We start from the raw sequence: 20,615 nt of genomic DNA on the forward strand, positions 1-20,615 counted from the left end.
GCTATAAATGATAATTTACTGATAACAAAAATCCAACGAATAAGAAGAGAATCAATGCACTCTTACTAACTAAATTTTGTTCCCATTGATAAGCGCAGAGATTAATTTCTGAGGATTTATTAAGTATATACTTTTATTACACGTCAATATTTACCTTACTCTTCAAAATTCCATTACAATGTAACATGATTCCGATTGTTGCTTATTATATATTCACTGTTTATATCACTTTTACATCGTGATGTAGGAGAAATCATGTTAAAATAATTAATTAACTTTTTTTACAATAATAAATAATGTAAACAAAAGAACAATGAATAAAATTAACGGTTTTTGAAAATTCAAAAAATCAATGCTTGTTACGTTTTCGCGGTATCTGCCCTTTTGTGAACGTTGGTGATTAATTATTTTTTTGAGATTGATTGATTCTCAGCGTAAATTTAATAATTTTAAGTGTTGAACAGTTAAATAAAGACTTAAAGAAGATAATTCAATTGAAGGATTGGACAATTATTAAGGAATTAATAAGTAAAGTGATAAATTATAGAAAGCGAAACTTTTGAAAAGCGCTTTCAAATAAAATTAAGAATTAACCCTAAACATCGTACTCAGCCCTACTTATTGCCTGCTTAAAACATCGAAGTTCACCCAAGAAATATTCTGCGATTTAACTTCATTTTTTGGTAAATTTCGTGGGATTAATTATATTAAAACATCAGAAAATATAAAAAGTCGATTCTAAGCAGATTATAATAACAAGTTTTAGTAATATATTAAAATATTATTTGGATTATGGTGAAAAATCTAGAATTTTCGTAGATTGCGTGAGTGTGTCTTTAAAAAAAAGGAAGGAAAATTTGCCAGAGACATTTTCTTCGCGAATAAATTGTGAAATTAATTAAACGATTGTGACTATATATCTCATTCATTCTTGAAATTTTTTAGTTAATTTATCAATCAAATTTGATTATTTGCGGATATACCCTAATATAAAAAAAGAGAATTTTCTCAATGTGATAATTATAATTAATTTTTATAAGACAAGTCTGTGAATATATTTGAAAAAAGATAATAAGAAAAAAAGTGAAAAAAATCGAGTCAAATAGGCAATAATCGTGAAAAATAATATATAAATTCCATTGCTTTTGAATAATCGTATTTTTATCTGAAAAAAAAAAATAGTACATAAAGGAACCTTGAATTGAGACTAAGTGAGATATATTTAATCTTATTGCGAAAAAGAGAGAGAAATAATCAGTGTCGTGTGATGGATTTATCTGTATCGTGGTATCAGGAAGAACAATTAGGTGAAGCAAAGAGAATTTGGTCTAATATCTGGGAAACTGCTGAAATGGTAAGAATTTTGCACACATTACTGCGTAAAATCTAAGTGAGTCTGGCCGTAAAAACTAGGAAATTGAGAATAAGTTACAAAAAGTATTTCAATTAATTACGAAAAACACTGAAATTCACGTATGTACTTAAAAACATCCAGTGATAATGAAGTTTAAAATGTTTACAGTTGTATTGGATATAAGCGCTGTTTTTAATACAGAACAATTTTCCGACCAGACCCAAAAGTTGTTTGTGTTGAACTAACATTTACTTTCCTCTTCTTGTTCCTGTGTTTTTTTTTTGTCGTTGGGCATATCAGGAATTTCAGCAACAATTACTCCAACAACAACAATTGGCGAATAATAATGGCAACAATTCGGATACAAAGTCAAACGATAGTAACACATCAAATAATAATTTCCCAATCGAGAAAACTTTCAATCCAACGAGAAGGAAAGGAAGTACGAATGATAACAAAGCATCTACCTACAATATGAACAAATATCAGGCGAAATTAGTCGGAAAGCATGGTGGTTATCCATGGAGACCACTTAACTTTCAATATGGACGTGGAATTATGGGGTAAGTTGAAGGCTTATTAAAAATATAATCTAAACAACTAAGTGTATACAATATGTATAAGAATAAGAAAAAGTCAAGTCAAGTCAGAATCGTGTGATAATCTCGTCTCTCGTCTCTCATAATAAAAATACCTAAATAATAATAACAATAAAATGACAAAACTCGACAAGTTGAATAATATTTAAACATTTTTGATGATCAAATATCATATATAATAAGCATACAGATGCAGTCTATCGCAAGAGCAACGATCGAAATCATATTACTTAAGCTGCTTCGTTCTAAATCGACCTTGCAAGGAGGCTGCAAATCCAGTTTTTTTTTTGTTTCTCGCTCATTTTTTCTTCGTGTTTTTTTTGCGCATTTTCTTAAATCTAATGTCTACACTTTGTCTGTTTGTAATCTCTAGCCAAATTATCTACTGGATTTTGAGTTGATGTACGTCATATGATCGTTATCTTTTGAAATTTTTTCAGTCGTTATTTTTCAAAATATAACTGAACTGTTTTGGGTATTTTCGGGTTTTGATTCTGTGCTGAGAAGAAAATGCGCGTTGATCGGTCACGATTGACCGCCTCTATACCAGTTTCTTTGTTTGAGCAGCAGAAATATCAGGCAGAATTTACGATTTTGCTACACATAATGGAATAATATTTAAACTTTCATTTTTTTCATATAATTGTAGAGGCAAAACGGTTGGAATTTTGTTGTTTTGTTGCTATCAGCGGTATATGAACTTGTTAATTAGTAATGAATTAAGAATCGTGTCTTACACTCGTGATTTTTCTTTTCATTTCTGGCTATACATTATATATTGTCAGAATATTTCAGTTTTCTGATAACCTAAAAACAAAGCAATGGCATGAGCCTTAAATGATTTCTTCTTTCCTATTAGGTGCTACGTTCATTGGAGGAATTTTTCGTTTTTTTGAGGAGTAGAATTTTGATGAATTAAGGTCAATACAGGCTCGATATGAAGCAGTCGTGACAATATAGAAAATCTTTTGATAATTAAAGCCGGTCATAAAAATATTAAGCTGCCCTATATCGTTATTTTTCTAGACTTTCATTTTCACGGAAAACTTCCTTAATTAAAGTAAAGTCACGTGCTGGAAAACATCAATGTTCGTTCAGTAATTCACACTTCATTTCAGTTCAGTTCATTTGAATTTTAAAAAACCGTTAAAATGCAAACTTTATTTTGACTAATTTTGATGTAGAACAAATTTTTCTCGATAAAATATTTGTAAATTACACGCTAATTTGTTTATTTTAAAATTTTTCTGTGATTTCCCTACATTTTCCTGTGAATTGTTCGTTGCCTCAGATGTTTTTCATGACGAATGACGTCAAGAATCATTCGGAAAATAAATGAAACGTGATTGAATAGTTATTTTTTTTTGTGGCTACATAAAATTTTAAGAATAAGTACTGTAGGAGCTACTTGAGTATTTTGAGAAAATGTTTATTGCACTTCTATTACTTTGGCTTATACCCTCTAAATTTAGAATTATTTTCGGCCACATACGTTTTGGTGCATTACATGTGGGTTTACCTTTATCTCATCATGATTTATTTATTTTGAATTATCTTTTACGTTAGATTACAGATAGCTGGGGATTTAAATGATTTTGTAAGAATACAAGAAAAACTGCTTGAGTGTAAAAAATGATTTTTTTATTAAATGATCAGTTCTTTTGAACGACAATGTCCGAAAATATACACTATCTATCTTGCTTTCTCGTTACTTTTTATATACTTTATATACATTTGGGTCTCTTTACGACTCTCACGACAAGTAAGTCGACTGAAATCAATTCAACCTTTATTTAAGAAAAGAAAATAATAATAGAAGTCGGTATAGCATCGTGTTTGTACAGCAGAAAAAAGGTTTTGATTAAAAGGCATGCAAAATCCTTCACGATATCCTTAAAAACCAAATTATTAGCTTGAGCGGTCAATTCTCTCGTAAATAATCACAAGTTTGTTGTTTTTAATCACGTTCTCGGCACCTGTTTCAATGCCTTTATGAATTTGATCACTTGATATCGAATTTTTATTGACTTAAATGATCTACATGAGACTAAAATTATCATAAGTTTGATTAAATTTTTTGAGTAGCAACAGTAATTGTGTTGTGTCGTTATCTCATGCGTAATGTTTATTTCTTCATCATGTGTGTGTTAGACGTAAGTCGGACGAAATTGCCGTCAGCTGTCACACGCTATATGAAATATATAAGTATGGGAAGAAAATAATTTTCTGAAAAAATTGTTTTAAGATCACCTGTTGAATTTCTTAAAACTGAAAATTCTCATGTATATTTCATATTGATACTTTTTGCGTAAACATTTCGGCATTGGAATGTCTCGGTGAATTTTCTTCTAGGGTCAACGGTCATCAAAATAAATTTTAAGTTATTTTTAGAAATTTAATCTTAAAATCAAGGACAAGTTCAAAATTGGAAAATTTCGTTAATTTTTAAATTTTTAAATAACAGTTAAAAAAAACAAAAGCTTTCACATTGATTGACCCGGCACAAAAAGCTAAAGATCACCCACGTGCTATCTGCCTTATACAATATTTTTTTCTTCTTATTATTCAATTCTCTGCGAACATTTTTCTCGCATTTGTAATAAAATATTTTTTTTTTCTTCTCTCTCAGTTTCCGAAAAAACAAATAATTTAGCAACTTGTTTTTGTCTTCATTACGACATTGAAACTTTGTTTCTGTTATCATTATTATTTCTGATACAAATTTTTTTTATAGTTCCTCTACACTAAAAGAAGAAAAAAAAATTAAAAAAACAACAATTCAAGTGTGATCTACAGTTGAATTAATAATAAATTAAGTTGCACAATAGTTGCTAGCCTGTAAATGTTCTGAGAAAAACTTCTGTGATCTCGTCTCGTCCCCATTTAAGTTGTTATTGTCTACGATTTTTCATAACACTTGGACTGATGCACTAGTAAAAAAATTATTAAAAAAATAAAAGCTTCCGGTAAAGTTTTACAAAAACTATTATCAGAGCTTACGGCACTCAAATCATATCAATTAAAATTTCATGAGTCATTTCGTTAAGTAGGCAGAAATTTGTTAAAAATAACATTTATTGGAGAAATCTGTGCTAATTTGTAAAAGTTTTTTATATTTTTATTTTAAATGAATGTAAAGCATGTGATGAGATAGTGAGTCTTCATAGAATATTAATTAGTCGGTGTTCATCATACCAGAGTATATTTAATTGTGTGTATCAAAATAGATCCTGACTGAAAAGAAGAAAATTTTTAGACAAGCAAAAAAATTTTTTCGTCATTTTGAGCGCCATAAACACACACAGATGAAGGCTACGACGACGTCGACGAACAAAAAAGAATGATTTTCAAAAAAGCAGATTTTCTCAATTATCACTTGTTCGTCGTCCACAACTTAGTTATCGCTCTTGTGACTATTTTTTTTTCCACCACTGCTGTTACCAATAGCGGATACAATAAATAAAGAAAAAATTAAAAAAAGAGAGAATGAGTAAACGAACTTATGACACAATCGTAAAACAGAGCCATACACGTGATTTGATTGATAGAAAAAAAGTGCTGGTAGGAATGTCGTTACTCGTGACTTTGCAATGCGCTTTTCACACAAAAATTGAATTTAATAGGATAATTAAATATTATTAAGAGCAAGTAGTCCTGCACGATCCTTGTTCGATCGTCACGATATTGGGATGTCTTCGATTTTAATAGTCAAAATCTCGAATTTTATGCAGTATCGGAAATTTTCCATACAGAATGTAAATAATAATAAAAATTGCCTTTTTCAAATAGAAAGCAATCAGCCGTATCGATGTCGTCAGAGCAACTTTTTGTTATGACGTTAATACGACGACGTAGCAGGGCTTTAGTAAACACATGCTGTTCGGGGTGTTATTTGATCACTTGGTTAGCGTGTGATGCTATTCTTTACACCAGCTTATCAAATAATAAAATTCTAAACCAGTAGATAATGAAGCAGTAAATTTGAGACAGACAGACATAGTGGAACCAATAACATCCTCCAATTCCTATAAAACACTTCAAAAAAGTATATTTTCTTTTCAAAAAATAATCAAAAATTTAAAATTCTTTTCGTATTTGATTTACATTATACAATGTATATGGGTGCTTTATAGTAGGATGGATGTGATAATAAAAGGTTATAGATATGTTTATTGCTTATTTCTGTTTGTAGACGACATTAGAATTGAAATGTGAAAATTAATTTTGTGAAAGTATTTCTGCAAATGGGTTTTTTAAACTTTTTTGAAGAAAATTTTCCATTTTAGTTAAGTTGATTGATGAGTTTATCGGCTTACTGCTGCAAAATATTGTTGACTTAATTAAAACTAGGTTAACTTAGACTTGAATAAATTGCTAGACATAAGCTAAGACTCGATCTTCACAATAAGGACATTCCTAGTCTAAACATTCCAAAACTGAACACCTGTGTCGATCGATCAGTTCAAATTCATTTTCAAAATGTCAAATATTCGCAGGAATGTTGAATCATTGAGTTGCACACAAAAAAAGAAGAAACATCAAGAATGCAGTCATAGTCATGTTAATTTGATGATGTCATTAATCATCATTAGTAAAAAAAAGTAAATGGTAAGTGTAAAAGAAGGAAGAGGAAGTATATCATGTGCATGAAGAGAGTCACATGTCGAGCATCCAAGAAGAAAAATTTGAAAATTGGCATAAAGTAAATCAAAATAATTTTTTGTCAGTCATTCGAATGAAGTTATGCTCAAAAGATGCTAATTTGAGAAGCAAATGTCACTTGTACATGAAAAATACGGTTGATTTGATAAAAGAAGAGTTTCTTTTCATATTCAATTTTTTGAGAATGTGTTAATATTGAGTAACATTTTTTATCATTTGATAATCACTGTCGAGGTATATATTTTTAGCGACGATTTCTATATAAAACAAATTTTTTTTTCTGGTCATAATATAACATGTTTTTTGAGTTAGAGATGTATAGGATTCTTTTCTTCTTACAATGAAGCTTTAAACCTTGATAATGATTCTGTTTCCATATCAATACAAACAAAAATTCTTTTTTATTAACCCAGCAAAACTAGTGTATATGTAGAATTTTATATATATATAAAAAAATCGAATTAAAAAACGAGAACTGAAAATGTTTAATGAATTTCGTGGCCCATAATGAACAGAAAAAAAAAATATTTTATAAGTGAAGTAAAAAAGGCACACGAAGAAAACACATTGAATCGAGTGAAAATTAAAAGCAACAGTCGAAATGAAATGTTTAATTCATGAAGCGGTATTAACTGATTGCTTTTCTGCACACAATATATTTTAATTAATTTTTTTTTTTCACTCATACATTTTGTTTTTGTGAAATTATCGCAATTCATTCGTCTATCTATCAAAAAAACCTTCCTCAATAAAAAGAATGCACTTTTTTTTTCGTTGATTGCTGACAGCAAGTTAAGAAGACTTGGTAACTGTTTCTGTTTTATTTTTGTGACTGAATATTCAGTTTCGTTTGCTTGCAATTTTTAAATTCTGATCTTTTAAAAAAAATTAAAAATTCAAATCTTTTAAAAAAAAACCTAAAAGTCAAAAATTGTAATAATTAGAAATCTTAGAAATCTTAAAATTTTGAATCCAAAAAATTCAAAATAAAAAAAAACGTTATAATTTCAAATTTCAAAAAATCATTGCTTTGCTTTGAAAACTCAAAAAATAACAATTCAGGTTACTAAAAAAATTTAAAATTTAAAAACCTTAGTAAATGGTTTTCCGATTAAGATAGTGTTGCGCTTAATATAAGTAATTGGCAAGTGGAAGCCAGCTTCAGGCGACACCTGAGTGATGTCATGGATTACAATTGATCTGTACAACCAGGAAAGAATATGATTTTCTTTTGAATTTTTGAAGGTTTTAATAATTTGAATTTTAAATCCAAGAAGTCGCCAAACATCGATAAAACAAAACTTCCGAAAAATTACAAGTTTATAAATAGCTTCAAACTATCTTATTTGTTATTTGCCAAAACAGGTCCACCGAATACACCGCACCGGCAAAATAAACCTTGATAAGCTTAGCAATGAATATGCTTATGCTGTAGACTCAAAAAAATCATTCGAATGTTTTGTTTTTTGCTAAAATTTTGTTACTATATATAGCTCATAGAGATAACCAGCAAGACAATATAAATATAAAAAAAATCGACCGTTTAAAATAAAATAGGAAAGTTAATGCCTCCGCTCAAAAAAAATCACAAAAAGGCAGCAAATTGACTGTAATTAGCAAGGCGGTTTAATTAATTAAAATCGATATTTCTTCTTAATAATTTTCAATTATTTTTTCTTTAAAGCGGCTAATTTCAAGTTCAATTTTCTTTGAGTCAAGTGACCATAACATTCACACCCATCCCTCATAGATGTGCAATGTGACTTATTACGATCATTGATCATTAAATAATTTTCTGGCGTCAACATTTTACATCATTTACTTTTAATTCGCACTGTTATTTCTCTCAAATGCAAAATAACAAAATAAAAAAAATCACAAATCGTTGAATATGAAGGTTGTTTTATAAAAAGATCGTTAAAATATAAGCAAAAGATCACAATCTTATGGTATTTTTTATTTTGATATTTAAAGAATGGCAGTTTATAAGCAAATTAATGATATATTACGTTTAATAACATTTTTCATAGACTTTATGAGCTTAATTTTGCACTTTAATAAGGCAGATCATCATCGATGCTATGAGGAGCTGTATAAATATTTAAACAAGTTAAACAATTGCACCTTCTATCTACATCATTCATGACAGTCATTCCTACATTGTAGGTTATGGAGATGGAATCCTACGCTAAAGTAGTGGTTGTTTTTCTTCTCAGAAACAAAAAACTACGTGCAGGGAAGAAATAGTCGAGAAATGATTCAAAACATCTATTTTTGAAATTAGAAGATGAAAAACTTTTTATTTTTTTAACATTTATAATAATCGTTCAGCCTCCTTAACGATCACTCATCAATTCTCGATTCCACCTTATTTTTAACCATCAATGAATGAAAATTTCTTGTTTACTCAATGAATTGTGTTGTGTATGCTTAGTGTCGCCGTTTTCGATAAACAACAAAAAATCATATTAAACTATAAATATTTTCTTTGTGACATTCGACACATTTGCAATTAATAAGCATTATTGAACGCGGTTATAGAGAGATGGATGTGTGAAATTGGCGAGAGTTAAGATAAAAATCGAGAGAAAAAAAAATTTAATTTCTTCTTTTTTTGAGGCGCTAGCAACAGCAATTTAATTCATTTTAAAAATATCTCCCACATTTTCAATGTTTTTCCTTCTTTTCCTACAAAGTTTTTGATCTAGTAAGGAAATTACATGATGATTTGCACGTAGGAATGCTGTAATAAGCGCATATTGATGAGATTATGAAGCTTTGTTGGATTGTTAAATTGCTTCTGAGAATTTTGTATTACCCAGATGACATAATCGATGTAGTTTTTGCATTGAAATGACTAAATTAGGATAAATTGTGTGTTGAGGCGATTAGATCAGTTACAAGAAGACAAAGCTTGTTTCTCTAAGTTTTCCTCACGAGTTTGCTTAATTTGAAGATATTTTGTACCGAGATGACCGAATTTAAGTTGATTTTGATGAAATTTCTTTCCAAGATGATCCAATTTAAGTGAATATGGATCTCAAGTTGATCCAATTTGAGTAAATTGAATCCCAAGATGACCCAATTTTCATACATTTCGTCCCGTGTTGACACAATTTAAATTAATTTTGTGACAATCCAAAGTGGTTCACACCTTTAGAATTAATCATTATCTAGACGTTGACTTGTCTTTAACCAGTTATGCCATATTTATCTCCACTCAGCCATATGACCAGAAAATCACAGTAAATATTCATTCTGAAATGACATAATCAGCAAAAAATTATGAATGCTTACCAGCCAAGATGATCTAATTTTTGACTAATTACCCAACAATTAACTGAGGTGATATAATGTGCTAATTTATTGTTGTTCTTGAAAAAATGAAACTTTATAATTGCTTGCGATAATTCTATAATTTAGGTAGAGATAATTGTGAATATTCAATGAACCCGACGCAATAATTACATGAGCTCATTTTCTATAGACTTTAATCATGCGGTAGAGAAAAAAAAATATTGTGTAGGTGCAATACTCTTAATTTTCATCTTTTTCTTCTCACTGTTTCTGTCTCTCTATTTCTTCTACAGAATTTCGAGACATGTGTTGCCTTTATAAATTAATATGATATATAAAAAAAATTTTTTTTTATTCCTTTCTGCCGACGATTGTATACAATTCTTATATATATTTTATATTAATGTGAATCATTGCACCGAATATGGATTTTTGTTGCCATTTTGTCCGTATTCATTGATGATATTTATATGGGAATGTTTTTTTTTTTTCGTTCAAGCTGTAAATAATGCTTATTGACGCCTCAAAAATAACGCAAATTGACTTACTTTTTAGCGCATTTTTGAAATTTTTTTCAAAAAGGTAGCTTAATAAGACACTTTGTTCGGTCGTTCGTTCGTTCGTTCGGTCGTTCGTTCGGTCGGCTGATGTCAAAAACTTTTTATCTAGACATCGTAGAGAGCTCGGAATGGTTTTAAAAGATCAGTGCCATAAAGTTATTGCGGCGCCGGGCATTTAAAAGTTTTAAATCAACACATAAATGCTATAATTAACAATTTTTCATTTTCATAACAACAAAAACACGTTTTTTCATTGTTTTACAGTGTTTCTCAATGTTCCTAAAATTTTTAACAGTGTTTACTGAACAAAATTTAAATTTATCATAACCGTTATGTGGTTTGAATTATAAAAATCCGTTCAATTATATGGAAGTGACCTGGATCCTACTGGATCTTGTTTTGTGGGTCTGGAAGTGACCTGGATCCTACTGGATCTTCTTTTTTGGGTCTGAAAGTGACCTGGATCCTACTGAACTGACTTATTAATCAAATACTGATCGCTGGGACAAAAATGCGCTTAAGTCCCTCGATCAATAACACGAGGACTTTTGTAATTTTTCATTCATGCAGACAGTATGAATGCACTTTATGAGTTTTCACACAATAGAATTGACAAATTGGGTTTTTCCATTACAATTAAATTTAGACTAATTTGTTTTCTTCATTATTGCAGACTGCACCAAGAGATTGAGCAATTTTATGCACACATGATTCCAACACCGCTCGAACATACGGCACGTTTGGAAGTTGTTTCACGTATTGAATCAACTGTTTTATCTTTATGGCCAAATGCTCGTGTTGAAGTTTTCGGCTCATTCCGAACAGGACTCTATTTGCCAACAAGTGATATTGGTAAGTCAAGTCTATTATTATACCTGAAATTATAGATTATAAATAAGATTCTTCTCATTTTAGATTTGGTTGTGATTGGTCGATGGGAAAAATTACCGTTGAGGACATTAGAAAATGAGCTATTACAAAGCCGTATAGCTGAACCACATTCAATACGTGTTTTAGATAAGGCATCCGTTCCAATAGTTAAATTGACAGACCGTGAAACTCAAGTTAAAGTTGATATTTCGTTCAATATGCAATCTGGTGTTCAATCGGCTGAATTGATTCGCGACTATAAGCGTCAATATCCAGTCCTTTCGAAATTAGTATTAGTTCTAAAGCAGTTCCTTCTACAACGCGATTTAAACGAAGTCTTTACCGGTTAGTACAGCATGGTTGCACATGATTGAGTATTTTACTAATGATTGATTTACAATTTAGGTGGCATCTCATCATATTCATTAATTCTAATGTGTATTAGTTTCCTACAACTTCATCCGAGGCAAAATTCATATAATAACGCAAATTTGGGTGTTTTATTGCTAGAATTCTTCGAGTTATATGGACGTAAATTTAATTATATGAAAACGGGCATTAGTATAAAGAATGGCGGTCGATATATTCCAAAGGAAGAGCTGCAACGTGAAATGATTGATGGACACAGACCGAGCTTATTATGTATAGAAGATCCTCTTACGCCAGGCAACGACATTGGAAGGTCTTCATATGGTGAGCAAATGATAAACTAAATAACGACTAAATGCTTTTTAAACTGAATAGTTTTGAATTTTCAAATTTTGAAAAAAACTGATGCATGAATTTTGATCAATTTTAGGTGCACTCCAAGTAAAACAGGCTTTTGAATACGCTTATATTGTACTGTGTCAAGCTGTCTCACCTCTCAACAATTACCTTAATGATTGCAATCGTCAAAGTATATTAGGTCGCATAATAAAAATAACGGATGAAGTCATTGATTACCGAGCATGGATAAAAACGGTAATCGAACGTAGAATGACAAACGAAGGAATAATAACACAGGATCCAAACATGGCAGCAGGCGTATTTAAGTATCAACAAAATCAACAAATAATGCAATCAAATGTAAACGATAGTCACACAATTCGTCGATCAAGTATAAGTTCTGATGAAATTTCCGAATCAGATGAAAGCGATGATCAAGATAATTTATCAAATAAGTCACGAGACGAAATATCACCGACAAATCATCACCATCAAATGGTCACATCAAATATGAACCCGCAGCCTGTAAAAAAATTCATTCAACCAATTATTCCCGCTGTACCGCAATCAAAAGTCTTTTCGCCTCATGCGAGAGCACAATTAGCAATTGTGAAACAACAGGCCAAACAGGAACGGGAGCAACGAGAGCGAGAACAACAACGTGCAATGACAAATAGTAATAGTTCAAACGAGCTACTTCTCGATAGCAATACATTTCCACCGTTGCCATAAATTTAAATGATGACTTTTTTAATTTAAACACACACACACACACACACAAAATGAAGAAGAAGAAATGAATGATCAGAACAGACATCACCAAAAAAGGAAATTTGAAGTTACACAAATAATACGTGAGAAATTGAGGGTTTTCATACTTCGAATATCTTTAGGGAACAATAACAATAAGCAACACACAAAAAAAAAAAATATTAAATCTTTGGGAATCGAGATCAGAATTTCTTGCTGCTGAGTGATTATGTATGAATTTTTATATTAATTTTCAATTCCTATTTCTTTTACCACAACACTTATACACTCTAAAAAAAACCGTAATTGATAAGAAGAAAAACACAGCAAATTTGATGAATAACATGGAAATAATTATCGAAGTAAATTTGAAAGACCCAAAATCACAACAAAAAAAAAATTAAAAAAATTTTCTAAAAAAAAATCCCAAAAAAAATTAAAATTCAAAAAAAAAAGCCCAAAAAAATTTAATTTAGAGAGAAAAAAAGTGAAGGATCAAGTTTGAGAATTTTCGATAGAGCAACAAACATACAGAAGAGATAGTTGGAGTCACATGGATCAAGTTTCTTACAAATTTATTTTATATGCAGAATATTCATACACAATGAAAGGAAATGAGAAGCTATAATTCATGGAAATCTTTTTTTTTATTATTATCTGCTTAAGTATTTACTTTTTATTATAATCTTATTATTTTGCATTCAGCGACTTTGAAAGTTCAGTATAGTCGATAAAGCAGTTTTTAATGTATCCAAATCTTTTCATAATTTAAGAATTTAATGTCAAAAATCAAAAGAAGGAAGCAAGGAAATAACCAAAATTTATGTTCTAAATGATAATGAATATGAAAAGATTGTGATTGGAAGTAATAAAAAAAAAAGTTTAAAAAATGTACATTGTAAAGTGCATATCGCTCAATAATAGTTAGAATATGTATGCTGTCTCAAAAAAACCAGATATCATTATCTATATGTCTGTAGATGTTGATGCAATTTATCTTTTCGGAAATACCACGAAACTACCGAGAATTTTTTTATATTATATTTTATATATTTCTTTCATTCACTGATTAATTTTTGACACGTTTCGTTGTGAATGGAATCAATTTTGTCGTCTTCTGATCTTTGTAGACTCATAACAAGAACACAATTTGGCACAGATCAGTTTATTATACAATAATTTATTAGATCATGAATGAATTTTATCAGCCTAAATGTGTCACAAACGCTTGTGAGCAGTTGGAATTCAGATTTTCTACACTTTATAAAAAACCGTTACGAAAAAATTTGAAATATATGCTTAATTCAAATTTCATAAAGTCGTTAAAAATTTGGATTTCAAAAAGTCGTTAAAATTTTAACTTTGAAAAATCGTTAAAAAAGATTATTCATTGTTCTACATGTTAACTGATCATAAAACTTCTGCAATAACGAATTGCATTTGAAATACAGAGAAAAAAATTATGAAAAAGTTTCAGAACCACTTGACAAAATTGAAAGATTTAAAAAAAATGGGAATTTATTGAATTTGAAAATATATACGGAAATTAATGGCGCTAATGTTGAAGTAGTTGTACATATATAATTTTCAATTGTTTTTGTTCTCTTATTCAAGTCATCTATGATATTCTTTATTGATTCACAAAAAAAAATATTATATTAGCTACTATGCAACATTTATTTTCTATAATGCATGCTTAATTTGATTCGTTTAATTTATCTGAATGGAAAATCAGTTCTGCCAGATTTATTACGGTATACAAAAATCGTGTGGTCTGGTTTTGAAAATTTTCTTCAGAAATTTCTTCATTTAAATGTGGATAGATATAATGTATAGATTGAAAAAAGTAAAAAACACTTGTATGCATAAAGATGAAATGTTTTGCCAATTTTTGAGTCAATATTTTTTAATACAAAAAGGAAAAAAATCACACATACACACACATTGTAAAATTTAAATTAAGTAATTTAGGCAATAATTTTTTTAAAATTAGTCCTGAAAAGCTCTACCTTAATATTTTTTTTCTTTTATAAGTTTTGTCTTAAGGCATACTATAATTACCGTCAATCGTGAAATAGACAAGTGTTTTTTAAGAGATATCTACTTACTCACTGCGAGTCGTCATCATATTAAAAAAAATTGAGAAAAGAAATAATTGAAAATAGAACATAAGTCTGAATAATTTTTAATAATAATATTAATTGTAGGAAATAACAATAAAAATAATAGCAACATATATTGATATTTTTATTTTTCTGTCAATATATTTGAAAATAACAGAGAATAATATGCGGAATGTATGTACAGGAGCAAGAAGATGTGTGAAAGTAATTGATAATCTAAGTAATTCAGATAAAAAAAAAACTATACGTGATGTTGATGGGCTTTGTTGAGAGAGCAATTTTGAAGAAATTAATCATTTTACTTTCAATTTTTTTCTTTACCACTTATTCCTCATTTCCTAAGTTTTAAAAATATATCGAACACATACACAAGAAATCACACAATGACGCAATTTTTGGAGTAAATAATGCATTTCTTGCTAGTAAATTGAAAATGTATGAACAAAGTTTCAATTGAAATAATAAAAAAAATTAATTTTGATTGTTTTTAACGGATTTGTTAGATTTGAACTTTTGTAACGGTTAGAAATATTTCGAACAATGGATCAAAATGTGTTCAGTAAATCAAGTTCAACTTAGTTCAGATTTTTTGAACTTTGAATTTAAAATAGTTCAAAAATTGAAAGCGGATCATTTTAAGTTAAACATTGAACTACTGTCATGTTCAAGTTCAGATTTAAATTCAAATTTTCAAACTTGAATCTGAACTAGAACGTGAAAATAGTTCAAAATTTGAACTTGAACGTGAAAATAGTTCAAAATTATTTTAAAACGCAGCTAAAATTTAAATTACAAAAAAACCGTTAACTTTCAAAATTTAAAAAAAATGGTAAATTTCAAAATTCGTAAAAATTAAGAAAATAATTAAAAATTTTCAAAATCCATAAAAATTATGACAAAATTCAAATCTGAAAAATCCGTTAAAAATCATCAAAATACGAACATTTTAATCATTCAGCTAGGCGAAAAATAAACAATTAGCTATGGTAGTTTGATAGATAACAAATTGACAATGATATGAAACACAAATCAAAATGGCAAGCGAAAAAAAAATTTTATAACAATGCATGAAAAAAAAAATACACAAAAAATAACAAGTTGATGGAACATGACCACTACCTTAACAATATTACCACAATATATTGCTAGCAGATGAAGTATGATTGCGATAAAAACCAGATAAAATAGATGTTTTCTTTTTGAAGAATTGCATATAGAAATGAAATTATTTTAATAAAAAAAAAAGTAATGAAAAGCATATTGATGATGAAGTTAAGTCATTTTAAGTACAAAAAAATTTAAAAAAAAAATGAACTTCAAAAAGCAAAAAAACTGTCCATAAATTTATTGAGAAAAAAAACACAGACACACACTTTTCAATGTGTACGATAACAGTTAAAAATTCTATGATAGTTAATTTATGAACTCTTATGGATCTTAATGAAGGTTAAAATGTATGACCTATAAAAATTTCCTTATTATTAAAAAAAAAATGAAAAAAAATTGAGCAAACGTGCTCGGAAAAACTTTTTTGTTTTCACACAAAAAAAAATGAAAAGTCATGAATAAAAAGTGGACTAGACTAAGTTTAGTTCCGAAGAAAAAAACAAATTTTCAAATTTTCTTTAATTTTTTTTTATTAATTTTTCCAGAAAGATTAGAATAGAAATAAAATTTTTTAAATTAATTAATTTCTTTTTATTTATATTAATATAAAGTTATTCCTCAATTTATTTATTCTCTATAGCTTAACTAATATCGCCTTATTATTAACACAATATCTTTTATTTATTTAATTTAGCTATTTACAGGATTTTAGAGCATCGATCATTAAGAGGATTTACTCAAGTTTTTTGCTTCCTTCGTTGCACATCTTAGCGATTGTCCCAAAATTGTCCTAACAGACAAAGAGCATGCTTTCATTGTAGATACTACTACATTGCCTAAAAGCAGCCTCTTTACTTGTTAGGGTTGGAAATGCCGCTATTAACTATTTTACATAATCTTTCCTTATTGCACAAAACTAAATGCTTAATAGTTTCTCACTGGATCCTTATTTATTAATTAAATATTTATTTTCTTAGTCGTTGTCAAATCTTCTAACTAAATTTATATTCTGAGAAGCACGGGATCTTTTGTTGAGGTTTTTTTGTTGCATTGTGTGCATAATGAGAGCATGGTCAATTTTCGTCATGTTTACTGATGTCTATAACATTTTATAGCAGTGAAGTGACTCTATGGAGTAATCGGCAAGAATCTAGACTCACATTTGGTATAGTAACTCAAAGGTTGTCGGCCCGAACTGTTATCATTCCTAATTTATGTTTTTTTCAGTAGGTTAGACTCCTTGACTGCTTAATGGACGAAATCAATACAAAATTGGAGCTCTGGGGAAACGATAAATAAAGAAATTTAAAGTGTAGCACGAAAAACCAGATTAAGTGCCCCATGATTGTCTCACGAATGGAATATTGATAGACATGAGAGTATCACGTTTTGCCCATTGAATATATTTAACAGACCTCAATACTAACAGCTGCAAATTAATTTATTATATGAGCTTAATACATTCCTAGCTTAACTTGAACAACACGATGCGGCAAATTTTACTTTTTCGCGGTAAAAATCGGTCAAAAATTGACATCATGCAGACCCATGGGGTCTTGCTTACAAATTATGATTCATCAAAATTTTCAGGACTACAGACAAAATACGCATGCCTACAGCTTTGGATGAACCATTAATCGAAAATTATAGTACTTGTCCGAATCTTACTAAAAAAAGGCTACCTAGTGGCGCCCAGACGAGGCTCTGATCGAGGTGTCACAATAAGTTGCAAATTTGTGAAACATAAAATTTCCCTCAAAATTTTCATATTAATCCTTTCTCAAGATTCAATTTAGGTAAAGGCCCAAACAACCAAAAAAAAAAAAGTAATAAAAATTAGGTCCGACGAGGATGAGATTCGAACTCACGCGGGCAGAGCCCATTGGATTGCTGTCGTTAACTTAGTAAGTTAGCAGTCCAACCTATTAACCACTCTAGCACCTCGTCGTCACGACTTGTGTGGTAAACATTTGACAAAAGTTTTACTTAAATGATCGATTTTTTGAAAATGAAATAAAAATTCAACATTACAGCTTAAAACACATGACATGAACAGCTGTTTAGATAAATTGAATTATTTACACAATTTTTGTGGTTAGGTCTTTACAGAGCATGAAATTGACGTGAATTTTATTATATTTATTTATTAGAAATTTAGGGCCTAGAACAAGAACCTAGACCAGTGGTGGGCAACCTGAGCAACCTTGATAAGCCTTGACCAAAACCGCACGCGGCATACGGTTCAGAGCATTTCCAATGATTTTTGACTGCACACTAGTGTGCTGTAGCACATAGATTGCCCTCCACTGCTCTAAAATATCAACAGCCTAGACACAGCTCTCCATCAACCCATACCCTCCCATGCTTCTCAGAACATATCCTTTTACAATTCATAGCATCACAAAATTTTACAGAATTACATAAAAATAAGAGCTTTTTAATGTCAAAACGTTACAACATTTGGACTAACATTAGTTTTATTATGAAACGGCTTCACTTCCTCAATATCAATGTCTTCACTAACGTCACTTGAGTGTGTCATACTTGAATTGAAATTACGGCTGCTACTATTATTATTATTGTTACTTTCAGGTGATCGTATTGGACTTGGTGAGTGCTGTGAATGAATCATTATGCTGTCTGGTGAGCTGCTCATTGGACTTGGTAATTGTTGGTGCTGTTGGATTTGATGATGCTGTAGACCAGCTAGAGATCGTACTTGAAGTGCCAATAAGCCACTGTTCATTAAACGTGCTTGATGTTCTTGAGCCTTTGCGCGTAGACATGCAATTGAATTGTTTCTAAAATGATAAATGGAACCGAAAATTAGTAACGATGCTAAGGTATAAAGGATCTAAATTGTCAAAGGGATCAAAAATCATAAAAAGTTTAGAACATAAAAAATAATTCACCGTATAAAAGAAACAGGAATGTCGCGATTGTAGTTCACCCACCTAAACACTTCAGCATCAGTGTCAGGCGATGGGTTCATTGGATTAAGCGGATAATGATGAGCAACAGCTGGATGATGATGTGCTAATGTCGATGGACTATTTTGTTCATTTGGACTCATATGATAACTACTTCCGCCATTCGATTGTGTCCTTGACGTTGGACTTGACATTTCGTGGTCCTTCTTTCCTGACAAATCCTCTGATGTACGTTGATTCGGTGTAGTTGGCATATGACTTGTTATTGGCGGTGACATAGCTATTGGTGAAACTGATGTCGATGACGGTGGACTATTCGATGTTTTCTTCGGTTTTAAAGCCGTTAAAGGTGTTACTGATGTCGATATTGGTGTCGTTGGTGTCTTTCGTTGATGATTTGATGAGCTTGTGTCGCTGTTTTCAGTTCTAGTTTCATCCTCTTTGTCACTGTTCTCATCTGAACTCTTTAGTGCTTCTGCTGCCTCAATTGATTTCTTGTGCATGCCTGGAAGTAAAATTTGTGAGATCCAGTTAGTTTTAAGGACAATTTAGACAGTAAATTCATCTGATTGAAATTCTCCGAATTGAGAATATGAAAATAAAAACATATTTTAATTATGCTATCAAAATGTAGATTGAAACTCAATTACTTTTTATATCCTTTGTCTCATTGAGCTTCGTTTGTAACATATTTTGTTCTAGAATTATTAAAATACTTGTAGTTTAAATGATAATCTTTGGTGACGTTGATATGTTTGGAATATTTTTTGATCATATACTGGATTTTTGGATGCTGAATTGATATTTGGATTGTGGATTCAGTGCTTAAATCCATAATTTATCAATTAAAATTAATTCCTCGAATTCAACGTTTTTTTAAAATTCAAAATTTTAACCGTTTTTGTAGAATTTAAAATTTTAGCTTTTTGTAGAGTTCCAAATTGTATCAGTTTTGTAAAATTCAAAATTTAAACCGATTTTGTAGAGATTAAAATTTTATCAATTTTGTAGAATTCAAAATTTGAACGGTTTTTGTAAAATATAAAATTTTAACGGTTTTTATCAAAATAAAATCAAATATTCATCCAGTAATCTGACAAAAAATTCAATCCAAGCAATCATTGGAAAATCCATTGAATTATCCACATTAATTAACAAAATTTGTTAAAATTACCAAGTAACCAAGGCGCAACACATTCGTTTTCTTTTGCTGACTTAAGTATAGTATCAGGTAAAGGTAAGGAATGTCGCACCATAGCTCCATAAAGTCCATATTCAGCCATGATTGTTGAACGTCCCCAGCATTTTTCAGTTTTTCGCCACTTTGCTCGTCGATTCTAAAGCAATTAAAATTACACAAAAATTAATTTTAATTTTCCAAAAGAGGAAAAATAACAAAAAAAATTGTTAGAATTAAGATTTATGGGAATGGATTTTTCCCTCGGCATGAGACAAGTTGAATTGTTGTGCTTACTGACCTGGAACCAAACCTGAAAATAAAATAGAAAAGACATTTAAAAGCGATTAAAATATTTTTCAATTTCAGGATTTCACAATAAAAGTAAAAATTCTTTAGAATTAGAGAATAAAAAAGCAATTTTCCACAAACTTCCTTTCTATTGCCCATAAATTTTTCAATTTTCACTAACGCCACA

The 20,615-nt window shown here is 29.8% G+C and overlaps 2 protein-coding genes, 1 long non-coding RNA gene and 1 other non-coding gene across 5 annotated transcripts; 1 reads left to right on the top strand and 3 right to left on the bottom strand.

Moving 5' to 3' along the window:
• Window positions 1–408: 408 nt before the first annotated feature.
• On the top strand, window positions 409–16,534 carry LOC139093869 (non-canonical poly(A) RNA polymerase protein Trf4-1-like). Its single transcript, XM_070644718.1, has 6 exons — window positions 409–1,354; window positions 1,655–1,917; window positions 11,146–11,324; window positions 11,388–11,687; window positions 11,748–12,035; window positions 12,142–16,534. Exons 1-6 carry the CDS (start codon window positions 1,268–1,270, stop codon window positions 12,780–12,782), a joined length of 1,758 nt encoding a protein of 585 aa, XP_070500819.1. The 5' UTR covers window positions 409–1,267; the 3' UTR covers window positions 12,783–16,534.
• Window positions 8,887–9,982, bottom strand: LOC139093870 (uncharacterized). The gene is made up of 2 exons (XR_011544740.1): window positions 9,945–9,982; window positions 8,887–9,873 (listed from the first exon to the last, which is right to left on the bottom strand). It is a non-coding gene; the product is annotated as an uncharacterized lncRNA (long non-coding RNA).
• A 118-nt stretch (window positions 16,535–16,652) lies between the features above and the next one.
• Window positions 16,653–20,293, bottom strand: LOC139093987 (putative uncharacterized protein DDB_G0291608). 2 transcript variants are annotated; one of them, XM_070644857.1, is made up of 3 exons: window positions 20,135–20,293; window positions 18,985–19,465; window positions 16,653–18,831 (listed from the first exon to the last, which is right to left on the bottom strand). In XM_070644857.1, the coding sequence occupies exons 1-3, from the start codon at window positions 20,241–20,243 to the stop codon at window positions 18,474–18,476; spliced, it is 948 nt and encodes a 315-aa protein (XP_070500958.1). In that variant the 5' UTR covers window positions 20,244–20,293; the 3' UTR covers window positions 16,653–18,473. The 2 variants fall into 2 exon arrangements, with proteins under 2 accessions (XP_070500958.1, XP_070500957.1); XM_070644856.1 differs by having other exon boundaries at window positions 18,943–19,465.
• Window positions 17,874–17,977, bottom strand: TRNAS-GCU (transfer RNA serine (anticodon GCU)). The gene is made up of 2 exons: window positions 17,941–17,977; window positions 17,874–17,918 (listed from the first exon to the last, which is right to left on the bottom strand). It is a non-coding gene; the product is annotated as a tRNA-Ser (tRNA).
• Window positions 20,294–20,615: the final 322 nt, after the last annotated feature.

Source organism: Chironomus tepperi, unplaced genomic scaffold (assembly GCF_022539635.2).
Source record: "Chironomus tepperi strain 1889 unplaced genomic scaffold, CSIRO-AGI_Ctep_v1 contig_346, whole genome shotgun sequence".
In the NCBI taxonomy this organism is placed as follows: domain Eukaryota; kingdom Metazoa; phylum Arthropoda; class Insecta; order Diptera; family Chironomidae; genus Chironomus; species Chironomus tepperi.